The sequence below is a fragment of the Caenorhabditis briggsae genome, assembly GCF_000004555.2.
Source record: "Caenorhabditis briggsae complete genome, chrII, whole genome shotgun sequence".
Classification (NCBI taxonomy): Eukaryota; Metazoa; Nematoda; class Chromadorea; order Rhabditida; family Rhabditidae; genus Caenorhabditis; species Caenorhabditis briggsae.
Genome location: NC_013486.2, coordinates 15,335,497 through 15,357,668, shown reverse-complemented (window position 1 = coordinate 15,357,668; position 22,172 = coordinate 15,335,497). Strand labels below are relative to the sequence as shown.

The 22,172-nt window shown below is 34.3% G+C and overlaps 3 protein-coding genes across 3 annotated transcripts; all 3 read right to left on the bottom strand.

Annotated features, from left to right (window-relative positions):
* Positions 1 to 5,530: 5,530 nt before the first annotated feature.
* On the bottom strand, positions 5,531 to 6,260 carry CBG24292 (the record flags this gene model as incomplete). Its single annotated transcript, XM_002648143.2, has 2 exons — positions 5,531 to 5,981; positions 6,238 to 6,260. The coding sequence occupies 2 exons, from the start codon at positions 6,258 to 6,260 to the stop codon at positions 5,531 to 5,533; spliced, it is 474 nt and encodes a 157-aa protein (XP_002648189.2).
* Positions 6,261 to 9,982: 3,722 nt separating this feature from the next.
* Positions 9,983 to 14,855, bottom strand: CBG24291 (the record flags this gene model as incomplete). Its single annotated transcript, XM_045243119.1, has 6 exons — positions 9,983 to 10,252; positions 12,977 to 13,129; positions 13,355 to 13,561; positions 13,975 to 14,075; positions 14,340 to 14,456; positions 14,714 to 14,855. The coding sequence occupies 6 exons, from the start codon at positions 14,853 to 14,855 to the stop codon at positions 9,983 to 9,985; spliced, it is 990 nt and encodes a 329-aa protein (XP_045091296.1).
* Positions 14,856 to 16,297: 1,442 nt separating this feature from the next.
* CBG24290 lies at positions 16,298 to 20,963 on the bottom strand (the record flags this gene model as incomplete). Its single annotated transcript, XM_045243118.1, has 8 exons — positions 16,298 to 16,462; positions 17,595 to 17,768; positions 18,483 to 18,641; positions 18,714 to 18,920; positions 19,658 to 19,758; positions 20,703 to 20,771; positions 20,833 to 20,904; positions 20,960 to 20,963. The coding sequence occupies 8 exons, from the start codon at positions 20,961 to 20,963 to the stop codon at positions 16,298 to 16,300; spliced, it is 951 nt and encodes a 316-aa protein (XP_045091295.1).
* Positions 20,964 to 22,172: the final 1,209 nt, after the last annotated feature.

Sequence of the window (22,172 nt, the reverse complement as noted above, 5' to 3'; positions counted from 1 at the left end):
GGATAAAAAGAAACTTTTAAACCCCATTTTCCGGTTATTAGGGATCTTTGAGTTTATGGATTTTTTGGGGTAGCAGATGACGTTTTTTGTTTTTTTTTCCAAGATTTTTTTTTGCTGAAACAGCAAAAAATATGACTCCAAGTCAATTCGAAACCGCGACATTTTTGAAACAGGTCATTTCGAAACGGCGAGACACTTCGAAACCAGTCAGTTCGAAATGACTGGTTTCGAAGTGTCACGCAGTTTCGAAATGACCAGTTTCAAAAATGTCGCGGTTTCGAATTGACTTGGAGTCATATTTTTTGCTGTTTCAGCAAAAAAAAATATTGGAAAAAAAAACAAAAAACGTCATCTGCTACCCCAAAAAATCCATAAACTCAAAGATCCTAAAAAACCGGAAAATGGGGTTTAAAAGTTTCTTTTTATCCCCAAAAAAGGAGTTCTTCTTTTTTAAAATGCATTTCTTTTTCCGCGGACCCGCCGAAAAAAAAATCAGTCATTTATAGACGTTTTTTCGAGAGAATGGGTCGGCTTTTTTTTTGCAATGTTGCTCTGTTTTTTCTTTTTTTTTCCAAGCGGAAAAAAAATATAAAAAAGGAGCAACAACACAATTAATTGCATTTTTCTTTCCTTTTTTATTCTTATTCATCAGGAAAAATGGGAACATTTTTCCAGATTTATAAGAAAAAAGAGAGAAAGCCTTGATTTTGAAATTTGAGAAATTCAGAAATTCAAATAGCTAATCTCGAAAATTCAGTAATTTTGAAATTCAGAAATTCAGAATTTCAGAAATTCATAAATTCAGAAATTCAGAAATTTAGAAACTCAGAAATTCAGAAATTCAGAAATTTAGAAATTCAGAAATTCCAGAAATTCAGAAATTCCAGAAATTCAGAAATTTAGAAATTCAGAAATTCCAGAAATTCAGAAATTCCAGAAATTCAGAAATTCAGAAATTCAGAAATTTAGAAACTCAGAAATTCAGAAATTCAGAAATTCAGAAATAAGAAAAAAGAGAGAAAGTCTTGATTTTGAAATTTGAGAAATTCAGAAATTCAAATAGCTAATCTCGAAAATTCAGTAATTTTGAAATTCAGAATCTTTGAAATACCGAAAATCTAAAGTTACGATTTTATGGAATTTCCGAAACTTTGAAATTTTCGAATTTTTTCGAATTACAGATAACTTTCAGATTTTTAGAAGAACTACCGTAAAACCTGTATTAGAAGGGCTTTTTTAATAAAAAGAGTCCTTAATAGAAGAGCCCTCTGAGAGGGGGTTGATAAACTAGAAGAGCCCCCTGTAATAGAAGGGCCCTCTGTGAAAAAGGACCCTCTCTCTTCAAAATGTGTTTTGAAATCAGAAAATTTCCGTACTTTTTCAGTGACACTGTGAAACCAGTCATTTCTGAACTATGTGACACTTTGAAACCAGTCACTTCGAAACCGCGACAAAAACTAGCCGGAAAAATAGAAGAGCCCCCTCTAATTGAAGGGCCCCATAATAGAAGGGCCCTTCGAAGACACCTTGGAACAATAGAAGGGTCCGCCTTTCTAATACAGGATTTACGGTATTTTGAAGTTCAGGAACTTTTTGGATGTTCGAATTTTTTTCAAATTTCAGATGATTTTCAAACTTGTTGAAAGAAATTCTGAAATTCCCAAATTTTCCTTGATTTTAGGATTTTTTTTTTCGAAAATTCAAAAATTACAAAAATCTCTCATGAATTCATTGCAATTGAAAAATGGGTCAAAATAAAGAAAATCACAAGAAAATGAGAAAAATTGTCACTCGAACTTTTTTTGACGTTTTTTTTTTCGACAAAACGGCAAAAATAGACATCACGAGATTTCAGAAAAAAATGAATTAATCTAAATTTATGGGTCTAGACGGAGTTTTTTTTGGGTTTTTTGGTGGAAATTTTTTTCGGAAAAAGGGAAAAACGAGGAAAATAAGAACATATGAAAAACTGAAAAAGAAGCTAGGGAGAAAAATATTGGAATAATATTGGAACAACGTTGAAACTTCAATATACCGTAATCCCTCTGATGAACGCCACTCGGACTGTCCACCTTGAGCTTGTATATCTCACTTCTTTTGAAAGATATAAAAAAAGTGATCAACTGATAAGATGTTTATCATAATATTAGCAACATTTTATCAGTTGATCACTTTTTGATATCTCTCACAGAAAATGAGATACATGAGCTCGAATTTGACGACTTGGGTAGCGTTATATTAGAGTGTTTATGGTATTTTCAGATTTCAAGATTTTCAGAGCCCGAATTTTCAGATTTCCAGAATTCAAAAAACTGATTTTTTTTCAAAATTTCAGGTTCTCAGAATCACCAAGAGTATCTGAATTCCACAATTTTTAAATTTTTTTTTCAAAGTTCTAAAGTTCTGAATTTCTGAATTTCTGAATTTCTGAATTTCTGAATTTCTGAATTTCTGAATTTCTGAATTGCTGAATTTCTGCATCTCTGAACTTCTGAATTTCTGAATTTCTGAATTTCTGAATTTCTGAATTTCTGAATTTCTGAATTTCTGAATTTCTGAATTTCTGAACTACCGAATTTCTGAATTTCTGAATTTCTGAATTTCTGAATTTCTGAATTTCTGAACTACCGAATTTCTGAATTTCTGAACTACCGAATTTCAGACTTTCTGAATTTCTGAATTTCTGAATTTCTGAATTTCTGAATTTCTGAATTTCTGAATTTCTGAATTTCTGAATTTCTGAATTTCTGAATTTCTGAATTTCTGAATTTCTGAATTTCTGAATTTCTGAATTTCTGAATTTCTGAATTTCTGAATTTCTGAATTTCTGAATTTCTGAATTTCTGAATTTCTGAATTTCTGAATTTCTGAATTTCTGAATTTCTGAATTTCTGAACTACCGAATTTCAGACTTTCTGAATTTCTGAATTTCTGAATTTCTGAATTTCTGAATTTCTGAATTTCTGAATTTCTGAATTTCTGAATTTCTGAATTTCTGAATTTCTGAATTTCTGAATTTCTGAATTTCTGAATTTCTGAATTTCTGAATTTCTGAATTTCTGAATTTCTGAATTTCTGAATTTCTGAATTTCTGAACTACCGAATTTCTGAATTTCCGAATTTCTGAATTTCTGAATTTCTGAATTTCTGAATTTCTGAATTTCTGAACTACCGAATTTCTGAATTTCTGAATTTCTGAATTTCTGAATTTCTGAATTTCTGAACTACCGAATTTCTGAATTTCTGAACTACCGAATTTCAGACTTTCTGAATTTCTGAATTTCTGAATTTCTGAATTTCTGAATTTCTGAATTTCTGAATTTCTGAATTTCTGAATTTCTGAATTTCTGAATTTCTGAATTTCTGAATTTCTGAATTTCTGAATTTCTGAATTTCTGAATTTCTGAATTTCTGAATTTCTGAATTTCTGAATTTCTGAATTTCTGAACTACCGAATTTCTGAATTTCTGAATTTCTGAATTTCTGAATTTCTGAATTTCTGAACTACCGAATTTCTGAATTTCTGAACTACCGAATTTCAGACTTTCTGAATTTCTGAATTTCTGAATTTCTGAATTTCTGAATTTCTGAATTTCTGAATTTCTGAATTTCTGAATTTCTGAATTTCTGAATTTCTGAATTTCTGAATTTCTGAATTTCTGAATTTCTGAATTTCTGAATTTCTTAATTTCTGAATTTCTGAATTTCTGAATTTCTGAATTTCTGAATTTCTGAATTTCTGAATTTCTGAATTTCTGAATTTCTGAATTTCTGAATTTCTGAATTTCTGAATTTCTGAATTTCTGAATTTCTGAATTTTCTTAAAATGACGCATTCAGAAAAAAAAATTTGAGGAAAGAGAAAAGATTTTTATAATTTCCTTTTTCTGCAAAAATCTGAAGTGACATTTTCATGTTTTCCTTGAGAAATGACGTCTTCTGGAAAATGGGAGGATTCAGAAGAGTCTAAAATTAGAATTGAAATTCTGAAATTCCGAAATTACAAAAAATCCAAATTTTCAGAGCAAAAAAGGTTTTTAGGAAGAAAAATGATCACAATTTGAGGAATTGAAGGGAGGGTGACTAGTTCCGAAAATCCTAAAACCCAGGATTTTTGGGATTTTCGGAACTAAAAATCTGTGTCTCGAGACACAGATTTTCGTGGATTTTCACGGGTTTTAGATGAGATTTCACCCGAAATTACAGATTATCATGATGAATTTTAGCGGAAATTTGGCCAAGAAACGGGAAAAAACAAAAGTGATGTTGAAAAAAAGGGAGTTTGATGTCAAAAAAATACTGAAGGGTCTGAAAAAAATGAATCATGCCAAAAATTTCGAAATTCGGAAGATCGGAAATCCAGAAATTCAGAAATTCAGAAATTCAGAAATTCAGAAATTCAGAAATTCAGAAATTTAGAAATTCAGAAATTCAGAAATTCAGAAATTCAGAAATTCAGAAATTCAGAAATTCAGAAATTCAAAAATTCAGAAATTCAGAAATTCAGAAATTCAAAAATTCAGAAATTCAGGAATGCAGAAATTCGGAAATTCAGAAATTCGGTAGTTCAGAAATTCAGAAATTCGGAAATTCGGAATTTCAGAAATTCAGAAATTCAGAAATTCGGAAATTTAGAAATTCATGCATGCAGAAATTCAGAAATTCAGAAATTCAGAATTTCAGTATTTCAGAAATTCAGAAATTCAGAAATTCAGAACTTCAGAAATTCGGAAATTTAGAAATTCAGGCATGCAGAAATTCGGAAATTTAGAAATTCATGCATGCAGAAATTCAGAAATTCAGAAATTCAGAAATTCGGAGTTTCAGAAATTCAGAAATTCAGAAATTCAGAAATTCGGAGTTTCAGAAATTCAGAAATTCAGAAATTCAGAAATCGAAGAAACCTTCGATTTTTGATTTTTGGTTTCTATTATTCTTTTTTGTCAAAATTAATAATTCATTGGGTGCCATGTGCCAAGGAGAGGCAGTTGAACCTTAAAAAGACAGAAAACCGACATAAGAAGTGACAGAAATCAATCAACTTTTCGAGTTTTTTGACAACACCTTTTTTCGTATGCATCTACTTTTTTTGAAGATCAAAGAAAATAAATACGGATCAAAAATCTTTTAACGTTGGAAACTTGGAACAAAAATCAAGAAAAATCAAGAAAAATCTAGAAAAATCTAGAGAAACCTAGATAAATCTCTACAATTCTAGATAAATCTGGAAAAATCTGGAAAAATCTGGAAAAATCTATAAAAACTTGAAAAACTCTACAAAAGTCTAGGAATTTCAGATTTTCAGCATTTATTTTTCCAGAAAATTAACATGTTGATCTTTCCTAATAAACAATATTCTTGAAAACTGAAAGTTGCCTTGTACAGAAGGAGAGGAAATTAATAAATTATTCAAATTGAATTCCTCATTTCTCCCCTTTTCCGACTATATAATTAATTAATTCCATATACTTTTTAGTAGAGAACTGGACAAGAAATTAATCAGATATTTATGAACTTTTAGTTCCACCCAGTCATGTGAATTTATTTAAATTAGATTTCAAACGAACAGGTGAGTTCGGTGTTTTGAAGATGTTCGAAAATTCTGAATTTCTGAATTTTTGGGATTCAATTTTGGAAAAGTCCCTGGGTCCTGGGTCCTGGGTCCTGGGTCCTGGGTCCTGGGTCCTGGGTCCTGGGTCCTGGGTCCTGGGTCCTGGGTCCTGGGTCCTGGGTCCTGGGTCCTGGGTCCTGGGTCCTGGGTCCTGGGTCCTGGGTCCTGGGTCCTGGGTCCTGGGTCCTGGGTCCTGGGTCCTGGGTCCTGGGTCCTGGGTCCTGGGTCCTGGGTCCTGGGTCCTGGGTCCTGGGTCCTGGGTCCTGGGTCCTGGGTCCTGGGTCCTGGGTCCTGGGTCCTGGGTCCTGGGTCCTGGGTCCTGGGTCCTGGGTCCTGGGTCCTGGGTCCTTTGTTTGGAATCGTCAGGTTTTCTATCAAAATTTTGATATTGAAAAAAAAAGTTTTTCTTTCAAAAAATACCCGGAAATCACATCATTTTCTAATTCAAAAAATGTCTATCATCTTTTTTTTGTTTTTGATTTTTTTAAATATTTCCTCCCCTGACATCATCAAATAATCTCTGCAAACCTTCCCTTTCTCCCCCTCTTTTCACTTCAATTTCTCATAAAATTCGTAAGATCCACAAAATCCAAAAATCCTATTTTAATCCGTTCCGAAAATTCTCACCTGGCCTTCTTTTCAGGTTCCATTAGAGAAAATTGAATTTTATAGAAAATTAGATTGAAAATCTCCAAGAAGACGGAATTGTATTCTGGATTCTGAAATCTAAATTAGAAGTTCGGAACTATAGATTTCAAGGGACCCAGGTACCCATTTTTCGACAGACATTTCAAAAAAAATTCAAAATTCGTAAATTTTCGATCTTTTTTTCTGGTTCACTAGTTGAATTTTTGATCATTCTCGAACAAAAAATTAGCGCCAATTTTCAAAAAAAAAGAATAAAAAACACAAAAACAGCACAAAAAATGTGCTGAAAATCCAGGAAAAACAGAACATCAAACAGGAAAAAATATGCGAAAAAAATCGGTGATGCATAAGAATTTTGGGCGGATTCTGGGAAGAATTTTTGCCGTTTTTTCAATTTTTTCTGTTAGATTAACACGAATTTCCGATTTGGATAAGTTGAAAAAAAGAGAGAGAGAGATATTTGGGATGATTTGGATGAGATATGGTGCATCGATCAACTGAAAAATGACGAAACTTGGGGAAAAATACAGTAATCGAAAAAAAATTTTCGAAGAAATTCAGAAATTCAGAAATTCAGAAACTCAGAATTTCAGAATTTAAGAAACTCAGAAATTCAGAAATTCAGAATATCAGAATTACAGAATTTCAGAATTTCAACATTTCATAATTCCTGAACTTCAGAATTTCAGAAATCCGGAAACACAGGAATTCATATATTCAGAAATTCAGAAAAATAGATTTTCAGATATTTCAGAAACTCAGAGTTTGAGATTTTCAGGATTTGAGAATTCCAAAACTTCAGAATTTCAGAAATCCGGAAACACAGGAATTCATATATTCAGAAATTCAGAAACTTAGATTTTCAGATATTTCAGAAACTCAGAGTTTGAGAATTTCAGAATTTCAGAATTCCAGAACTTCAGAAGTTCCGAAAACTTCCGAATTCCAGAATTTCGGAATTCCAAAACTCCAAGATTCAAAAAAATACCAAATATCCAGAAATTCAATTATTCAAAATTTGGATTTTTCTATTATTTGAGATTTAATTCTTAAATTTTCAAAAATTTCTGAAATTTCAAAAATCCAAAAATCCCAAAAATTCTAAAATTTTCAAAAGTTTCGAAATTTTCCAATTTTTTGGATTTTTCTAGATATTTCAAAAAAGCCGAAACAAAAAAGGTGAACCCCATAATTTTTGTGTCGTTTTGTTTTTTTTCTCTTTTTTTTTGGAAAAAAAGAAAAAAAACAAAACGGGAAAAAAATAATTTCCCGGCACTTTAGCCACGCATTTTTAGAAAACGGGAAGGAGAAAAAAAATGAAAATTGAACTAAAAAAGGGTATATTTTTCTGAGAAAAAGAAGAAAAAAATGCGGATATGACGATTTTTGCAGGAAAAAAGCATAAGAAAGGAGGGAACTTTTTTTGGAAATTTTGCGAAAAATTAATTTTGGAATTTTTTTGAAAAATGTTTAACTTTTAAACCTTGATTCTGAAAATTCAAGACTTTGGTTTTTCCCAAAAATCGTAAAAAAATATATGATCCAGACTGAAAAAATATCTCCGGTAATCCCATAAAAATCCCTGGGGGACCCCCAGGAATTTTTTGTTTTTGTTTGTTGGCCTATAACTTTTGAAAAAATATGAACTGAAACCAAAAAAGTGCCATGACATGGCCGTGTAGGTGGAACATGGACTTAGGATTAGCTGGAATATTTTTTTTCTGGGAGATTACACTTTATACATATCTATTCAGTGCAAAAATTTTGCTTATTGAGTTTGCAAAAAATGGAACATTCTGAGCTCAAAAATCAGAAATTTTTCAACTACCGTAAAACCTCTAATAGAACGACACCCGGATCGTCCACTTTGAGCCTATATATCTCATTTTCTGTGAAAGATATCAAAAAGTGGCTAACTAGTAAAATGTTGCTGATATCCTGATAAACATTTTACTAGTTAACCACTTTTCGATATCTTTCAAAAGAAGTGAGATATATAGGCTCAAAGTGGACGATCCGGGTGTCGTTCTATTAGAGGTTTTACGGTATTCCAGATCATTGTGAACTCAAAAATCAAGATTATTTTTTTCTATTCAATTTTTCTTTCTTTCAAGAATCTTCAAAAAATCATAATCATTGAGAAAAATACAGTAACATTGAGAAAGTCGAAATTCCAGGATCCATCGTTCTCAGCCTTTGTTTCATTGACACTTCCGTGTATCCTGAAATTCAATAATTTGATTATTAGTTCATTGGAGCGCGTTATCACTTGTCATTATAGAGACTACACAGTCCATCGTTACTGTAGATCCGGGTGTTCCTCGTTTTTCGAAATATGATTCCGTGCCACCTCTACAATATATGTTTTTTCAGCTATGGTGAGCGGGGGAACTTTTGTTGATTCATTTTTTCACAAAATAAAGTACGTAGATCGAGAGTGAAAGTCAAAATTTTCAGTTTTTCAGAAATTTTTGGACAACATTCTATGAATTGAAAAACAGTATCGAAATGTTGAAGTACAATTTTATAGTCCGAAATTTAAAACAAACACTCACTCAGGGCCAAAAAGACACAAGATCATACTTGTAATCCGGGCCTTTGCCGGGCCTTCGCGGGCCCTGCCATAATTTCTTTCAGAATCGATATTTTCAAACCAACTGAGTTCGATATGATAGAGCTCCACGAGTATTACAAAAAGGTGTTATTTGGAATACTGTATCTTATCTATGAACAAAATTACAGATCATAAAGTGACTTTTTTCGCAGGGCCTGGCAGGCCCTTGTTCCTTTTGCTCCGTAACTCTGTTCATAGACAAGATACAGTATTCCAAATAATACCGTTTTGTAGTACTCGTGGAGCTCTACCATATCGAACTCAGTTGGTTTGAAAACATTGATTCTGAAAGAAGTTATGACAGGGCCCGCGAAGGCCCGGCAAAGGCACGGATTACAAGTATGCACAAGATCAATGCGACACCACCGTCAATAATCCATCCCCCCATCTTTAGCAGCACATCCGATTTTTTTCTGCCTTGGCACTAAGGCTTCCATTCGGTCGGGAAATTTAGCCGACCGACCGACCACCGACCCCGCCGACCGACAGCCGATCGAACTGACCGATCGGTCGGCGCGCCGACCGTTTTCGTGCATTTGCGCTTCAACACTAAAAGCCTCGTTTGTCGTAAAATAAAGTGCATGCTTCGTACGCGAAAGTTCGTGTTTTTATGCGCAAAGACACGAAATCGGTCGGCTGTCGGTCGGCTGGGTCGGTTGGGTCGGTCGGCGGTCGGCGATTTTCGACCGACTGAAATGGAAGCCTTACTTGGCACAACAAGTTCGCCATATACACCTGGTTTGATTTTTTGAAGATTCTTGAAATGAATAAAGTATTGGATTGAATGAAGACTATTAGAAAAAAAAATAAGAAAAGTAGTAATTTAAAAATACATGAATTGTGTATTGAAGAAAACGGAAACTTCATAAATAAATTCTGAGATTTTTGAGATTCAATAAAAAGCGGATTCAAGGAAATTGTCAGTTTTGGAATTTTGAAAGGAATTTTGAAAGGATTTCTGAAAAATGGTTTAAGTTATGATATCCAAAGAAGTTTAAAAGAAGAAGTTTGAAAATTGAAAAATTTTGAAAGAACAGAATTAAAGAGAAAATGAGAAAGAGAGAGAGAGAGAGAGAGAGAGAGAGAGAGAAACGAAAAAAAAAGAGAAAATCATGGATTACGACCCAGTATCTGGTCTTGTTGCTCCTGAAACCACTGGAAATATTCTTCCATTTGTTGGTCAACTCTTGCTGCTTCTGCAGGTGCTTCAGCTGGTACTGCAGGCGCAACTGCAACTGGGCCTTCTGGTGGTGGTAGATCCGGAAAAGCGACCGTTTCGAAATTGTTGGCTGCTTCAAGACCATCGTCGCGAAGAATTTTCCGGTATTGGATGATTTTTTCAATATCTGGGGAGACCATATTGAAATTTATGTATTGGCGCTGAAAATTCAGAAATTGAAAAATTGAAATATTCAGAAATTCCGAAAGTTTTTAGAATTTTAAGATCCCGAGACTATAATTTTCGAGCTCCACACAAAAAAGAAAAACTAATCGCCACCGGTGGGGCCCGAACCCATGACCTTCAGATTGGTAGATTACATGAAGAATCCCACTTGACCATCTGAACACTTTTTCGGAAAATTGGTCAAAAATTGGTTTTCAAAGCGTTCTGGATGGTTCTAAAGCATTTTAATGTTTTCAAAGCCTCAATTTTCAAATTTCAACCTCAAAAAGCGGTAAAAACCCACCATGGCTTCTAATTCGTCGTTAATTTTTGCCATGACTGTATTTGACTTTTTCCTGACGAGCGAACAAATTTTTTTGTTCTCCTTTTCCATGAATTTGAGGCGTTCGGCCTCATTTTGCTGCAGGGTCTTCTGTCTGTAGTCGAACCACACATTTTGACGTTCATTTTCAGCTGCCTATGAAGAAAAGGAGTTTTCTAGGTTTTTTTTTTATTATTTTGAAGTGGTGGCCGAATTTTCACAAATTGAGATTTCTAGTCCACAACGGTAAAACGACCTAGACGTGGCCTGACATTCACCTGGTGTGTCTGCTAGGTCGTTTTACCGTGGTGGCCTAACTTCTGGACGTTGAGTTTTCCAGGCCACCATGGTAAAAAGGCCTAGAAATGACCTGAAATGGCCCTAGTGCGTTTCTAGATCATTTTGAAGTGTGGCCTAACTTTTGCAATTTGAGTTTTCTAGGCCACAATGGCTAACTGGCCTAAAAATGGCCTAACATAGCCCTGGTGCATTTCTAGATCATTTCAACGTGAAAATTGCAAAAGTTAGGTCACCACTTCAAAATGGCCTAGAAAGCACCCCCAGAGCAGTGTGCCTTATCGACAAATGATTTGTCGACAAACGCCCTTTTCGACAAATTTACCGGTAAATTTATCGGAAAATTACCGACAAATTGTCGATAAAAACAACATTTATCGACAATTTGTCGATAAATTTGTCGATAAAAATGCTGTTTGTCGACAATTTATCGACAAATTTATCGACAAATTGTCGACAAAAATTGCTATTAACCGCAGGAATTACTTGTAAAAATCGTATCGTTACCATTTTTTCCAAGGACTTCTAGAATGATGGAAGAACTTACCCAGGCAAACGTTATAGGCTATCTGGCTTGGTGGCCCCACTTTCACAACATGAATTTTCTAGGATTCTTTTTAGCCTAGAAATGATCTGATGTTCACCTGGTTTGTGTTTTTAGGTCATTTTAACATGGTGGCCTAACTTTCGCGCGTTGAGTTTTCTAGGCCACCATGTTAAAATGGCCTAGAAAACATACCAGATGAATATCTGACCATTTCTAGACCAAAAAAGTTGGTGGCCTAGAAAACTCAACTNACGAAAGTTAGGCCACCATGTTAAAATGGCCTGGAAAACACACCATGTTAAAATCAAATCATTTTCAGGTCAAAAAGTTTGGGGGCCTAGAAAATTCATGTTGGAAAAATTAGGACACCAGGTCAGATAGCCTAGAAAAAAAGATGAGATACGATTTTTTACAAGTAATTCCGGCGGTCAATGGCAATTTTTTGTCGATAATTTGTCGACAAATGCCCCCTTCGACAAATTTACCGATAATTTGTCGACAATTTATCGACAAAATTTTATCGTTTTTTATCAACAAATTTATCGATAATTTGCCAAGTAAATTTGTCGACAAAATCGGAAAATTTTTGTCGATAAGACACACTGCCCCAGAGGTGTGCTAGAGTCATTTTGGCTCTTTTCTAGTTTAGAGGTCCCAAAAAAGAATAGAGGTCCCAAAAAAGAATAGAGGTCCCAAAATAAAAAGAGGTCCCAAAAAAGTTTAGTGGTCCCAAGAAAAAATAGTGGTCCAAAACTTAAAAATGCACAGATACCGGAATAATGTACTAAAATTTGAATTGTGTAAGAATTTAAAGTTTTGAGGTCTTATAGCAAAATAATTGTTGATGATGTATTTTATACTTCTAATAGGCTTAGGAATGCATATTTTCTGACAATTATCTAAGCCTGAGAAACAGCATAATCACGGAGTGATTACTGTATTGCCCAAATTTTCCTCATATGTAAATTGGGTTCAAGATGCGAGAGAATTGGAGCTAAAATTGTTAGGAGTAGTCATGTCATCCTATAAGACCCTAAAACTCAAACTACTCGCACAGTTCAAATACTAGTACATTATTCCAACATCTGCGCGTTTTTCGTATTTTGGACCTCTATTTTTTCTTGGGACCTCTAATTTTTTTTGGGACCTCTATTTTATTTTGGGACCTCTAATTTTTTTTCGAACCTTTAAACTAGAAAAGAGCCGTCATTTTTAGCTCATTTTACCGTGGTGGCCGAGAAAACCCAACTTGTGAAAGTTGGGCTACCACGATAAAATGACCTTGAAAAAAACAAGGGGAATTGTAGGTCATTACATCCCTTAGCTACCACGTTTAAATGACTCAGAAAACACACCATGGGTATCTTAAGCCATTTCTAAACTGTTGTACCATAGTGGCCTTTCTAAACTGTTGTACCATAGTGGCCTAAACCCAACATGCAAAAGTTAGGCCACCATGGTAAAATGACCAAGAAATCACAGCATTTTACCATGATGGCCTAAAAAACTAGCTTTACAAAAGTTAGGCCACCATTTCTGCCCATCACTACTTACCAAATCAACTTGCTCACTGGTCATAAACCGCTCGATAGACGCAAAATGGGCGGCATGTTTCTCTTCGATCTCATCCAGTCCTTTTTGTTTGGTGTAAAACAACCAGTTCTCATAGTGAGCCATATATAGCTGCACAGGGTGATTCACCTTGAGCTGAAAATTACAAATCGTATTTTTCCGTTTATTTTCAGCGATTATGGCTAATTTTAAGAGTCTGGAGCTCGGCTTTCAGGTTTCCGATCAGCTGAAGAGCTAGGAATTTTCAAAAATTCTATCAATGCAAAAGTTTTAATCTAGGTCTGTTAAAAATGTTCAAAGTGATCGCAAACTTGACAGCCAAGCTGCAGACCTAGAAGTGGCTGAAAATCAAGGACAAACCTTGAACGCAGATTTCTGACGGTCCGGGTAGCACATTCCACCTTTGTGATCATGCGGATTCTGACATATAACACAGTGCATGTCCATGATTTTTTCACGGTCGGCAGTCACTTCCAGATATTCAATTTCCAGCATTTCTCGAATTTTAAAAATTTCCTGTTCCAGAAAATAGGGCTGAGACAGGAAATGGTATTTGGTGAGGTTAGTCTGAAACGGAACAAAGGGTTAGGTGTGTTTTCTAGGTCATGTTGATGGCCTAACTTTTGAAAATTGAGTTTTATAGGCCACCGCGTTAAAATACCCTAGAAATGGACCAACTTGCCACTGTGACCATTCTATGTAATTTTGACTTGGAGGCCTAACTTTTGCAAGTTGGGTTTTCTAGGCCACAGCGTTTAACTGATCTAGAAAACGCACCAGGGTCATGTTAGGCCCTTTCTAAGCTTTTTTTTCCTAGTGGCCTAGAAAACCCAAATTGCAAAAGTAGGCCACCAAACGGCCTAGAAATCACACCTGGGTCATGGTAGATCATTTTCAGGCCAAAAAAGATGGTGGCCTAAAAGACTTAAACTTTAAAAGTTAGGCCGCTATGTGAGAATGAAAAGAAAAAAAAACCAAACCTGATTCTCCGAAACCCCTTTCTCCCTGGCACATGCTTCCAGATGATCCTCAAATTCAGTATTGACAATATATGTTTTGCAAAGTGCGCATTCAAAATTTTCTGGAAAAAAATCGATAATTGATTTTTTGGGATCATTTTCAGCATCATTCTCAGCCAACTTCTCGGTGGTTTTAGGATAAAAAATCTCGAAACATCATATTTTCAACTTCATTTGAGTCTATATATGTCACATCTTTTGAAAGATATCGAAAAGTTGTCAACTAATAAAATGTTTATCATGATATCAGCAACATTTTATCAGTTGACAACTTTTTGATATCCTTCACAGAAGATGAGATACATCTATGAGAGTGTTTACGGTACCTAGACGATCCGCGAAGATTTTCTCGACATTGTAAACTCGATGACGAAGTTCGGATGCTCGGAGGCGGTGCTCTCGTGGTCTTCTGTGCATTTCGTGTTGGTGTCGGAGGCGATCGGCTGGAAAAATTTGAAAATTTGAAAATTTTTGAAAGTTTCAAAATTTCAAAAATAGCCAAATTTGGTATCATTTTGTAAGTTTCAAAAATTCTGAAATTAAAATTTTAAAGCCAAATAATTCCCTTGAAAATTTGAGATTTCGAAAAAAAATTCAGAGTTTTGTTTCCAATTTTTAAAAAGCCCGCAAATCCAAAAAAGGCAACTTTGGTATCATTTTGTAGAAAAAAAACCCAAAATTTCAAATTTCAGTAACGTACCTCTTCGTCGTTCGGCTCGAATCTGTTCTTCACGAAATTCACGAAGCTCCTCTCTTACAGCATCTTGATTACGTGGCTGGAACCAAATTGGATGGAAACCAGCACCATCCTGGATGGGCGGCTGTCCTGGATTTCCTGCCATTTTGTTCCTAAAATTGAAATTTTCAGCCTAACCAAGTCTTAAAATTAGAGAAGTTTAGAATTTGAAAAGATGCAAACAAAGAAAATGGGAAAATTCTGGAATTTCTAAATTCTAATAATACTCAGAGGCTTAAATTCGGAAATTTTGAAATTCTGAAATTCCAAGATCCAAAATTTGAAATTTGCGATTTCAGTGAAATGGACTATCCCCAAAACAACTCAAAAGGACTGAAATTTCAAAATTCGACATTTCCGAAATTCGGAAATGCCAGACATTCGAAAACTTTAGAAATTCAAAAATTCAGAAATTCAGAAATTTCAGACTACCTATTCTCATTTTTCAGATTTTTTGAAATATTCAAATTCCGGAATTATAGAAGTTTGGAATTTCTAGTTTTTTGACTTTTCGGATTTTTGGAATTTCAGAAATTCTGAAATTTCGGAACTAACCAAAAAATTTTTCAAAATTTCAAAATTTCAGAAATTTCTAACTATCATCAATTTCAAAATTCGAAAAACTCAGAAATTCGGAAATTCAAAAATTCAGAAATCCCTAAACTTTCTGAAATATGAATTTCCAAAACCCTGAATTCTCGAAATGTAGAAAATCAAAAAATCAAAAATCCAAAAATTTCGAAATCTAAAAAAATTCCTAAAATTCTGAAAATCTGGAATTCACAATGGGAATTACCGTAAATCCTGTCATAGAAGGGCCCCGAGACTGGCAACTTTAGGCCAATTTATCTCGGTTATTGTTAGAGATATCAAAAATGTGTCAACTGATAAAATGTTTGCGATTTTATGATAAGCAATTTATCAGTTGAAACATTTTTGACACCCGTAACAGTAACCGAGATAAATTGGCCTAAAGTTAAAAGTTAGGGGGGGCCTTCTAATACAGGTTTTACGGTAGAAGCAAGAAAAGAATGAAGAAAAAACAATTTCCAGAGAAATGAAAAAATAAAAAAATAATATTTCAGAAAATTACTGAAAATGAAAAAATAAACCAAAAAATTTGAATTTCAGACCGCTTAAAAATTATATTTCAAAGAAAAAAAAAATCAGAACCGCAAATTATTTAAAAAATCGAGAAGTCAAGAATTCAAGACAAGAAAATCGGGGGAAAACATTGTGAAATAACAAAGATGATGTTTTTTTTTTCGAAAATTCTGTAAATCTGAAAATCTGAAATTCAGAAATTCGAAAAAAAAACCGAAGTACAAGTAATCACTGTCAGGGAATTTTAGGGAATTTGAAATACTGGAAAATGGAATGGAATGACATCAAAAGTTGATTCATCTGGAATTTGAATAATTAAAGAAAAACAGGAATTTCGAGATTTCAAAAATTCAGAAAAATCAGGAAAAGACAGGAAATAAATAGGGCAATTATCAGAGACCGAGAGAAAATGATTTTCTTCGGAATTCGCCAAAAAAATTCAAATTAATCTTGGCGCCTTCCAATCGCCCCCAGCCATTTTCTGGTTTCCTCATTTCGAGCATCTGGAACATTTTGTGGGGTTGGAAAAGTGGATTTGTCAAATTCTTCCGCCGCTTCCCATCCTTGGTCCCTCAAGATTTTTCGATACTCGATGACTTTGTTCAGGTCCTTGCGACAAACGTTGCTCAGGAGGTACCTTTTCTGAAATTAGGAAATTCAGGAACTCTGAAGTTCAAAAATTCAGAAATTCCAGAAATTCCAGAAATTCAGAAATTCAGAAATTCAGAAATTCAGAAATTCAGAAATTCAGAAATTCAGAAATTCAGAAATTCAGAAATTCAGAAATTCAGAAAATCAGAAATTCCAGAAATTCAGAAATTCCAGAAATTCCAGAAATTCAGAAATTCAGAAATTCAGAAATTCAGAAATTCAGAAATTCAGAAATTCAGAAATTCAGAAATTCAGAAATTCAGAAATTCAGAAATTCAGAAATTCAGAAAATCAGAAATTCCAGAAATTCCAGAAATTCCAGAAATTCCAGAAATTCAGAAATTCAGAAATTCAGAAATTCAGAAATTCCAGAAATTCCAGAAATTCCAGAAATTCCAGAAATTCCAGAAATTCAGAACTTCAGAAATTCAGAATTTCCAGAAATTCCAGAAAATCAGAAATTCCAGAAATTCCAGAAATTCCAGAAATTCCAGAAATTCAGAAATTCAGAAATTCAGAAATTCAGAAATTCCAGAAATTCCAGAAATTCCAGAAATTCCAGAAATTCCAGAAATTCAGAAATTCAGAATTTCCAGAAATTCAGAAATTCAGAAATTCAGAAATTCAGAAATTCAGAAATTCAGAAATTCAGAAATTCAGAAATTCAGAAATTCAGAAATTCAGAAATTCAGAAATTCAGAAATTCAGAAATTCAGAAATTCAGAAATTCAGAAATTCAGAAATTCAGAAATTCAGAAATTCAGAAATTCCAGAAGTTTTTGAAAAAATACTTTCAAAATTCAAAAAATCTGAAAATCTGATATTAGTAATTCTGATAAGTTCGAAAATTTAAAATTCGGAAATTTTTTTCCAAAATTCCAGAAATCCCGAAATTTCAAAAAATTAAGAAAATTTCGAAAACTTCTAGAAATTCTAAAACGTCCTGATAATTCCTGAAATTTCAGAATGTCCCAAATATTCCAAAATAATTTTAAAAACTCCAAAAATCTGAAAAAAGCCCAAAAATTTGAAAAAAGTCAAATTTCTGAAATACGGAAATTCGGAAATTCTGGGATTCAAAAATTCTCACCATGAGCCCCGCCTCTCTTCTCGCCACTGCCTCGACCTGTCGCTTCTTAAATTCGTATTGCCTCCGATATTCCTCATTGGCATGCGCCATGTATTCTTGAAGTTCTTTCGCATTGGGCTCCGCTACCCTCTCCCGGAAATCTCTGTACTCCGCTTGGCGATTTTGTTCCGCAATCTGAAAATCAGAGAAATCGGTTTTTGGGTCAATGTGATGTACAAAATCGTATTTTTCAGTTGATTTCCATTTTGACCATTTTCAAAATTCTAGAGCTCGGCTGTCAAGTTTTCGATCATTTTGAATATTTTGGAGGGTGTAAAACAAAATTTTGATTTCACAGAATTTTTTTTATATTTCTTAGTTTCAAATATTTGTCGATTTCTGAAAGACACTCTTATTTGCAATTTTTCGCTCAAAAATGACTTGAAATCCGACCAATCGGCTGTCTTCATCGATTTTGGATTTTGTACTCCTCGTGGACAAGTCGACGCGCGAAATTTGAATTTTTGGGTTAGAGAGCAGCAAAAAACTTGGTTTCTTGGTGTAAAATCACTGGAAATCAGGAACAATCGAACATTTTCACTAAAAATTGAAGAGTTCGTGTTTTGTACTTCTCGTGGACAATTCGAATTTGGCTCGTTTATGTACGGAAAAATGGGAAAAACACGTGTCTTTCAGAAATCGGTAAATATCTGGAAAACTAGGAATTTTCTAAAAATTTGGTAAATGTGAAGTTTTCAATCTAGATCTGATTTATACCTTCCACAATTTTCAAAGTGATCGAAAATCTGACAAGCGAGCTCTAGACCCCCTGAAAATGCTCAAAATGGCTAAAACTCAACATAAATTTTTATTTTCGTATATCTTATTGAGCGTTACTGTAGTTCTTACCACGTTATCTGATGGAAAACGTTGGTCCACTTCTTTTTTCATCTTTTCAAATTCGTTTTCATGTGCTTGACGGATTTGTTCGATTTCTCGTTCTTTTTTGAGCTCCAAATGGGTCTCATAGTAGCACATATGCAAATTTAGCATTTGATCCATTTTTTGCTGAAAAAAAAAACAACGTTTTCGAGAGTTTTCGAGACATCTCGAGACTTCTCGAGACTTCTCGAGACTTACCAAAAATGCCTGCTTTTGAAGATTCGGGACACAATCTCCATTCAAGTGCTCATTGTATGTCTTGCACAGGACACAATGCATCTTGTGCACCGTCTCTTTATCCCAAAGAACTTCAAGAAACTCGATTTCCAACTCGTCCCGGATTGCAAACATTTTTTGGTCCAGCATGTAGTTCGTGGACAAGAATCTATATTTAGGGATATGTGTCTGGAAAAATGAGTGATTTCAAAGTCTCGAAAAGTCTCGAAAAGTCTCGAGTAGTCTTGAAAAGTCTCGAGAAGTTTCGAGATGCCTCGAGAATCTTCGAAAAATCTAGAAAAGTCTCAAAAAGTCTCGCAAAGTTTCGAGAAGTCTCGAAAAGTCTTGAGGAGTCTCGAGAAGTCTCGAGAATCTTCGAGAAATTTCGAGAAGTCTCGTAAAGTGTCGTGAAGTCTTGAGAAGTTTCTAGAAGTCTCGAGAAGTCTCGAGACGTTTCGAAAAGTCTCGAAAAGTCTCGAGAAATCTTGAGAAGTCTGTAGAAGCCTCGAAAAGCCTCAAGAAGTCTCGAGACGTTTTGAGAAGTCTTGAGAAGTTTCGAAAAGTCTCGAAAAGTCCCGAAAAGTCTCGAAACGTCTCGAGGAGTCTCGGGAAGTCTCGAGAAGTTTCGAAAAGTCTCTAAAAGTCTCGAAAAGCCTCAAGAAGTCTCGAGACGTTTTGAGAAGTCTTGAGATGTTTGGAAAAGTCTCGAAACGTCTCGAGGAGTCTCGAAAAGTCTCGAGAAAATTTGAAAAGTCTCTAGAAGCCTCGAGAAGTCTCGGAAAGTCTCGAGAAGTTTCGAAAAGTTTTGAGGAGTCTCGGGAAGTCTCGAGAAGTCTCAAGAAGTCTCTAGACGTTTTGAGAAGTCTTGAGAAGTCTCGAGGTAACTCGAAAAGTCTTGAAAAGTCTCGAGAACCAAAAATACCAACCTCCTTGACATCTTTTCCGTTTTGCTGGGCGCATGGCTCGAGGTGGTCCAAGAATTCGGTTCTCACGATATCCTGGTTGCAAATTAAACATATTTCGGTATCTGTAAAAAATATTTTTTGAAAAATTCAGAAATTTTGAAAATTCAGGATTTTTTTGGATTCAAAAAGTTTCAAATGTTGATTTTTTTGGTTGTATAAAAACCGCTTTTTGGATAATTTTTAAAGAAAATATTACCAATTTTCAGCTTTTCTATTGCTGAAAATGCCCGGAAAAGCCATTTCCTAGTTCAAAACTCTCAAAAAAAAAGTAATTTTTCTCACATTCCCGCTGCCGGAAGATGTTTCTGGCCTTCTCAAAAATGTGCGAATACGGGTCGATTCTTGGACGACGATTTGGAGCTTCTTGACGCTGAAGAACACCGTTTTGAACAGCTTGCTCTGAAAATTTGAATTTTTCAAGTTTTAGAATTTTAGAATTTTTGGATTTATTTTAAAAGTGAAAATTTCAGAATTTCAGAACTTTACAAGTTTAGAATTTCTGAATTTCTGAATTTTTCGACTTTCTGAATTTCTAAATTTCTGAATTTCTGAATTTCTAGTATTTCTGGTATTTCTGGAATTTCTGGAATTACTGGTATTTCTAAATTTCTGAATTTCTGATTTTCTGAATTTTTGAATACCTGAATATTTGAATATCTGAATATCTGAATTTCTGAATTTCTGAATTTCTGAATTTCTGAATTTCTGAATTTCTGAATTTCTAAATTTCTGAATTTCTGAATTTCTGGTATTTCTGGTATTTTTGCAATTTCTGGAATTACTGGTATTTCTGAATTTCTGAATTTCAGAATTTTTCGAATTTCTAATTTTTTCAAATTTCTGAATTTCTGAATATCTGAATTTCTAAATTTCTGAATTTCTGAATTTCTGGTATTTCTGGTATTTCTGCAATTTCTGGAATTACTGGTATTTTTGAATTTCTGAATTTCTGAATTTTTCGGATTTTCGAAATATTTATTTTTTGAATTTTGGAATTCGTTCTTACCGACTTGCTGCCGTGCTTGTCTCAGCATTGCGTCCCTTGCTTGAGCAACGGCTTGTTCATTGATTTCTTCTAAAAATTGATAATTTCGATTTCCTGAATTTGGTATAATTTTCAAAATTGTGTTTCTTACCTGCTTCTCCGTCTCCTTGAAGGAAATTGTTTAAAAACCCTTGGGCTGGAATATTTGGAATTTCTGGTATTTCTGGAATTTTAGAATTTTAGAATTTCAGAATTTTTTATAATTTTTAAAATTTTACCCATTCTCCGTAGTGCAATCCTTCTTTGGGCCAAATGTTGGTCTTGTTCTGCAAATGGTTTCTTTGCGGGGAATTAAATTTCTGAGAAAGGGAAATTTGAATTTTCGAATTTCCAATTTTTTCTGAATTTCTGAATTTTTAGTTTCGCATGTCCTACCTTCAGCAAGATGAGCTTTTTCGACTTGAGAGAGAGAGAGTGGAAAATTGAGAGAGAGAGAATGGGAAATTTGAAAAATTGGAGTATTAGAAATGAAGCTACTTTAGAATTCTGGGAATTTTCGAATTTTTAGAATTTTGGAAATTTTGGGAATTTTCGAATTATGGGAACTTTAGAACTTTGGAAGTTTTCGAATTTTAGGAATATTCGAAAATTGGGAACTTCCGAATTTGGGGAATATTCAAACTTCGAGAGTTTCTGAGTTTCTTAACTTCAGAATCTCCGTTTTTTAAGTTTGACAAAAGTTCCCAAAAAAGAATATTTTCAAACACCAAAAAATTGAATTTTGGAAATTTCGAAAAATCCGATTTTCAAAATCAACATTTTATCATTTTTTACCTTTTCAAACATGAATTTGACTGTAAAAAAAATTTTCAGCGAAATATTCACATCTGAAATTCCTACTGAAAATTGCTTAAATTTCACTAGATTTTTAGAAGATTTTCCATGAAAAACTAGACATTTTCAAAATCAGTAAAAATTGGAATTTCCACAAAATCTGTAAATATCGGGAAGCGGGAGAAGGAAAAAGGAAACAACATGTATTGGTTATGTTCTTTAGAAGTAGCAAGAGAGGGGAGAAACTAGTGAGAGAGAGAGAGAGACAGAGAGAGAGAGAGAGAGAGAGAGAGAGAGAGAGAGAGAGAGAGAGAGAGAGAGAGAGAGAGAGAGAGAGAGAGAGACAGATAGGGGCTAGAGACGCAGAGGGAAAAAGGGAAGAGGGCGCTTGCTGTTCTTCTTGGCAAAAGAAATAGGAGGAAGAAGAAGGCAGACAACCAGAGAACATTGGTCAGAGACGCAGAGGATGAGAAAGAACCTCTCTGCCAACAAACAACACCTCGAGTAGCCACATACACACAAACTCGCTACATGATTCTTATCTTTTCTATCTCTCTCTCACCCTGCGTCTCTCCCAGTATTGTACTCTTTCGCTCCCTTTGGCCGCGCTCACTGAAACTCATAGAAACTCATCTGTCTCCTGTTGCCTTGCCGTGG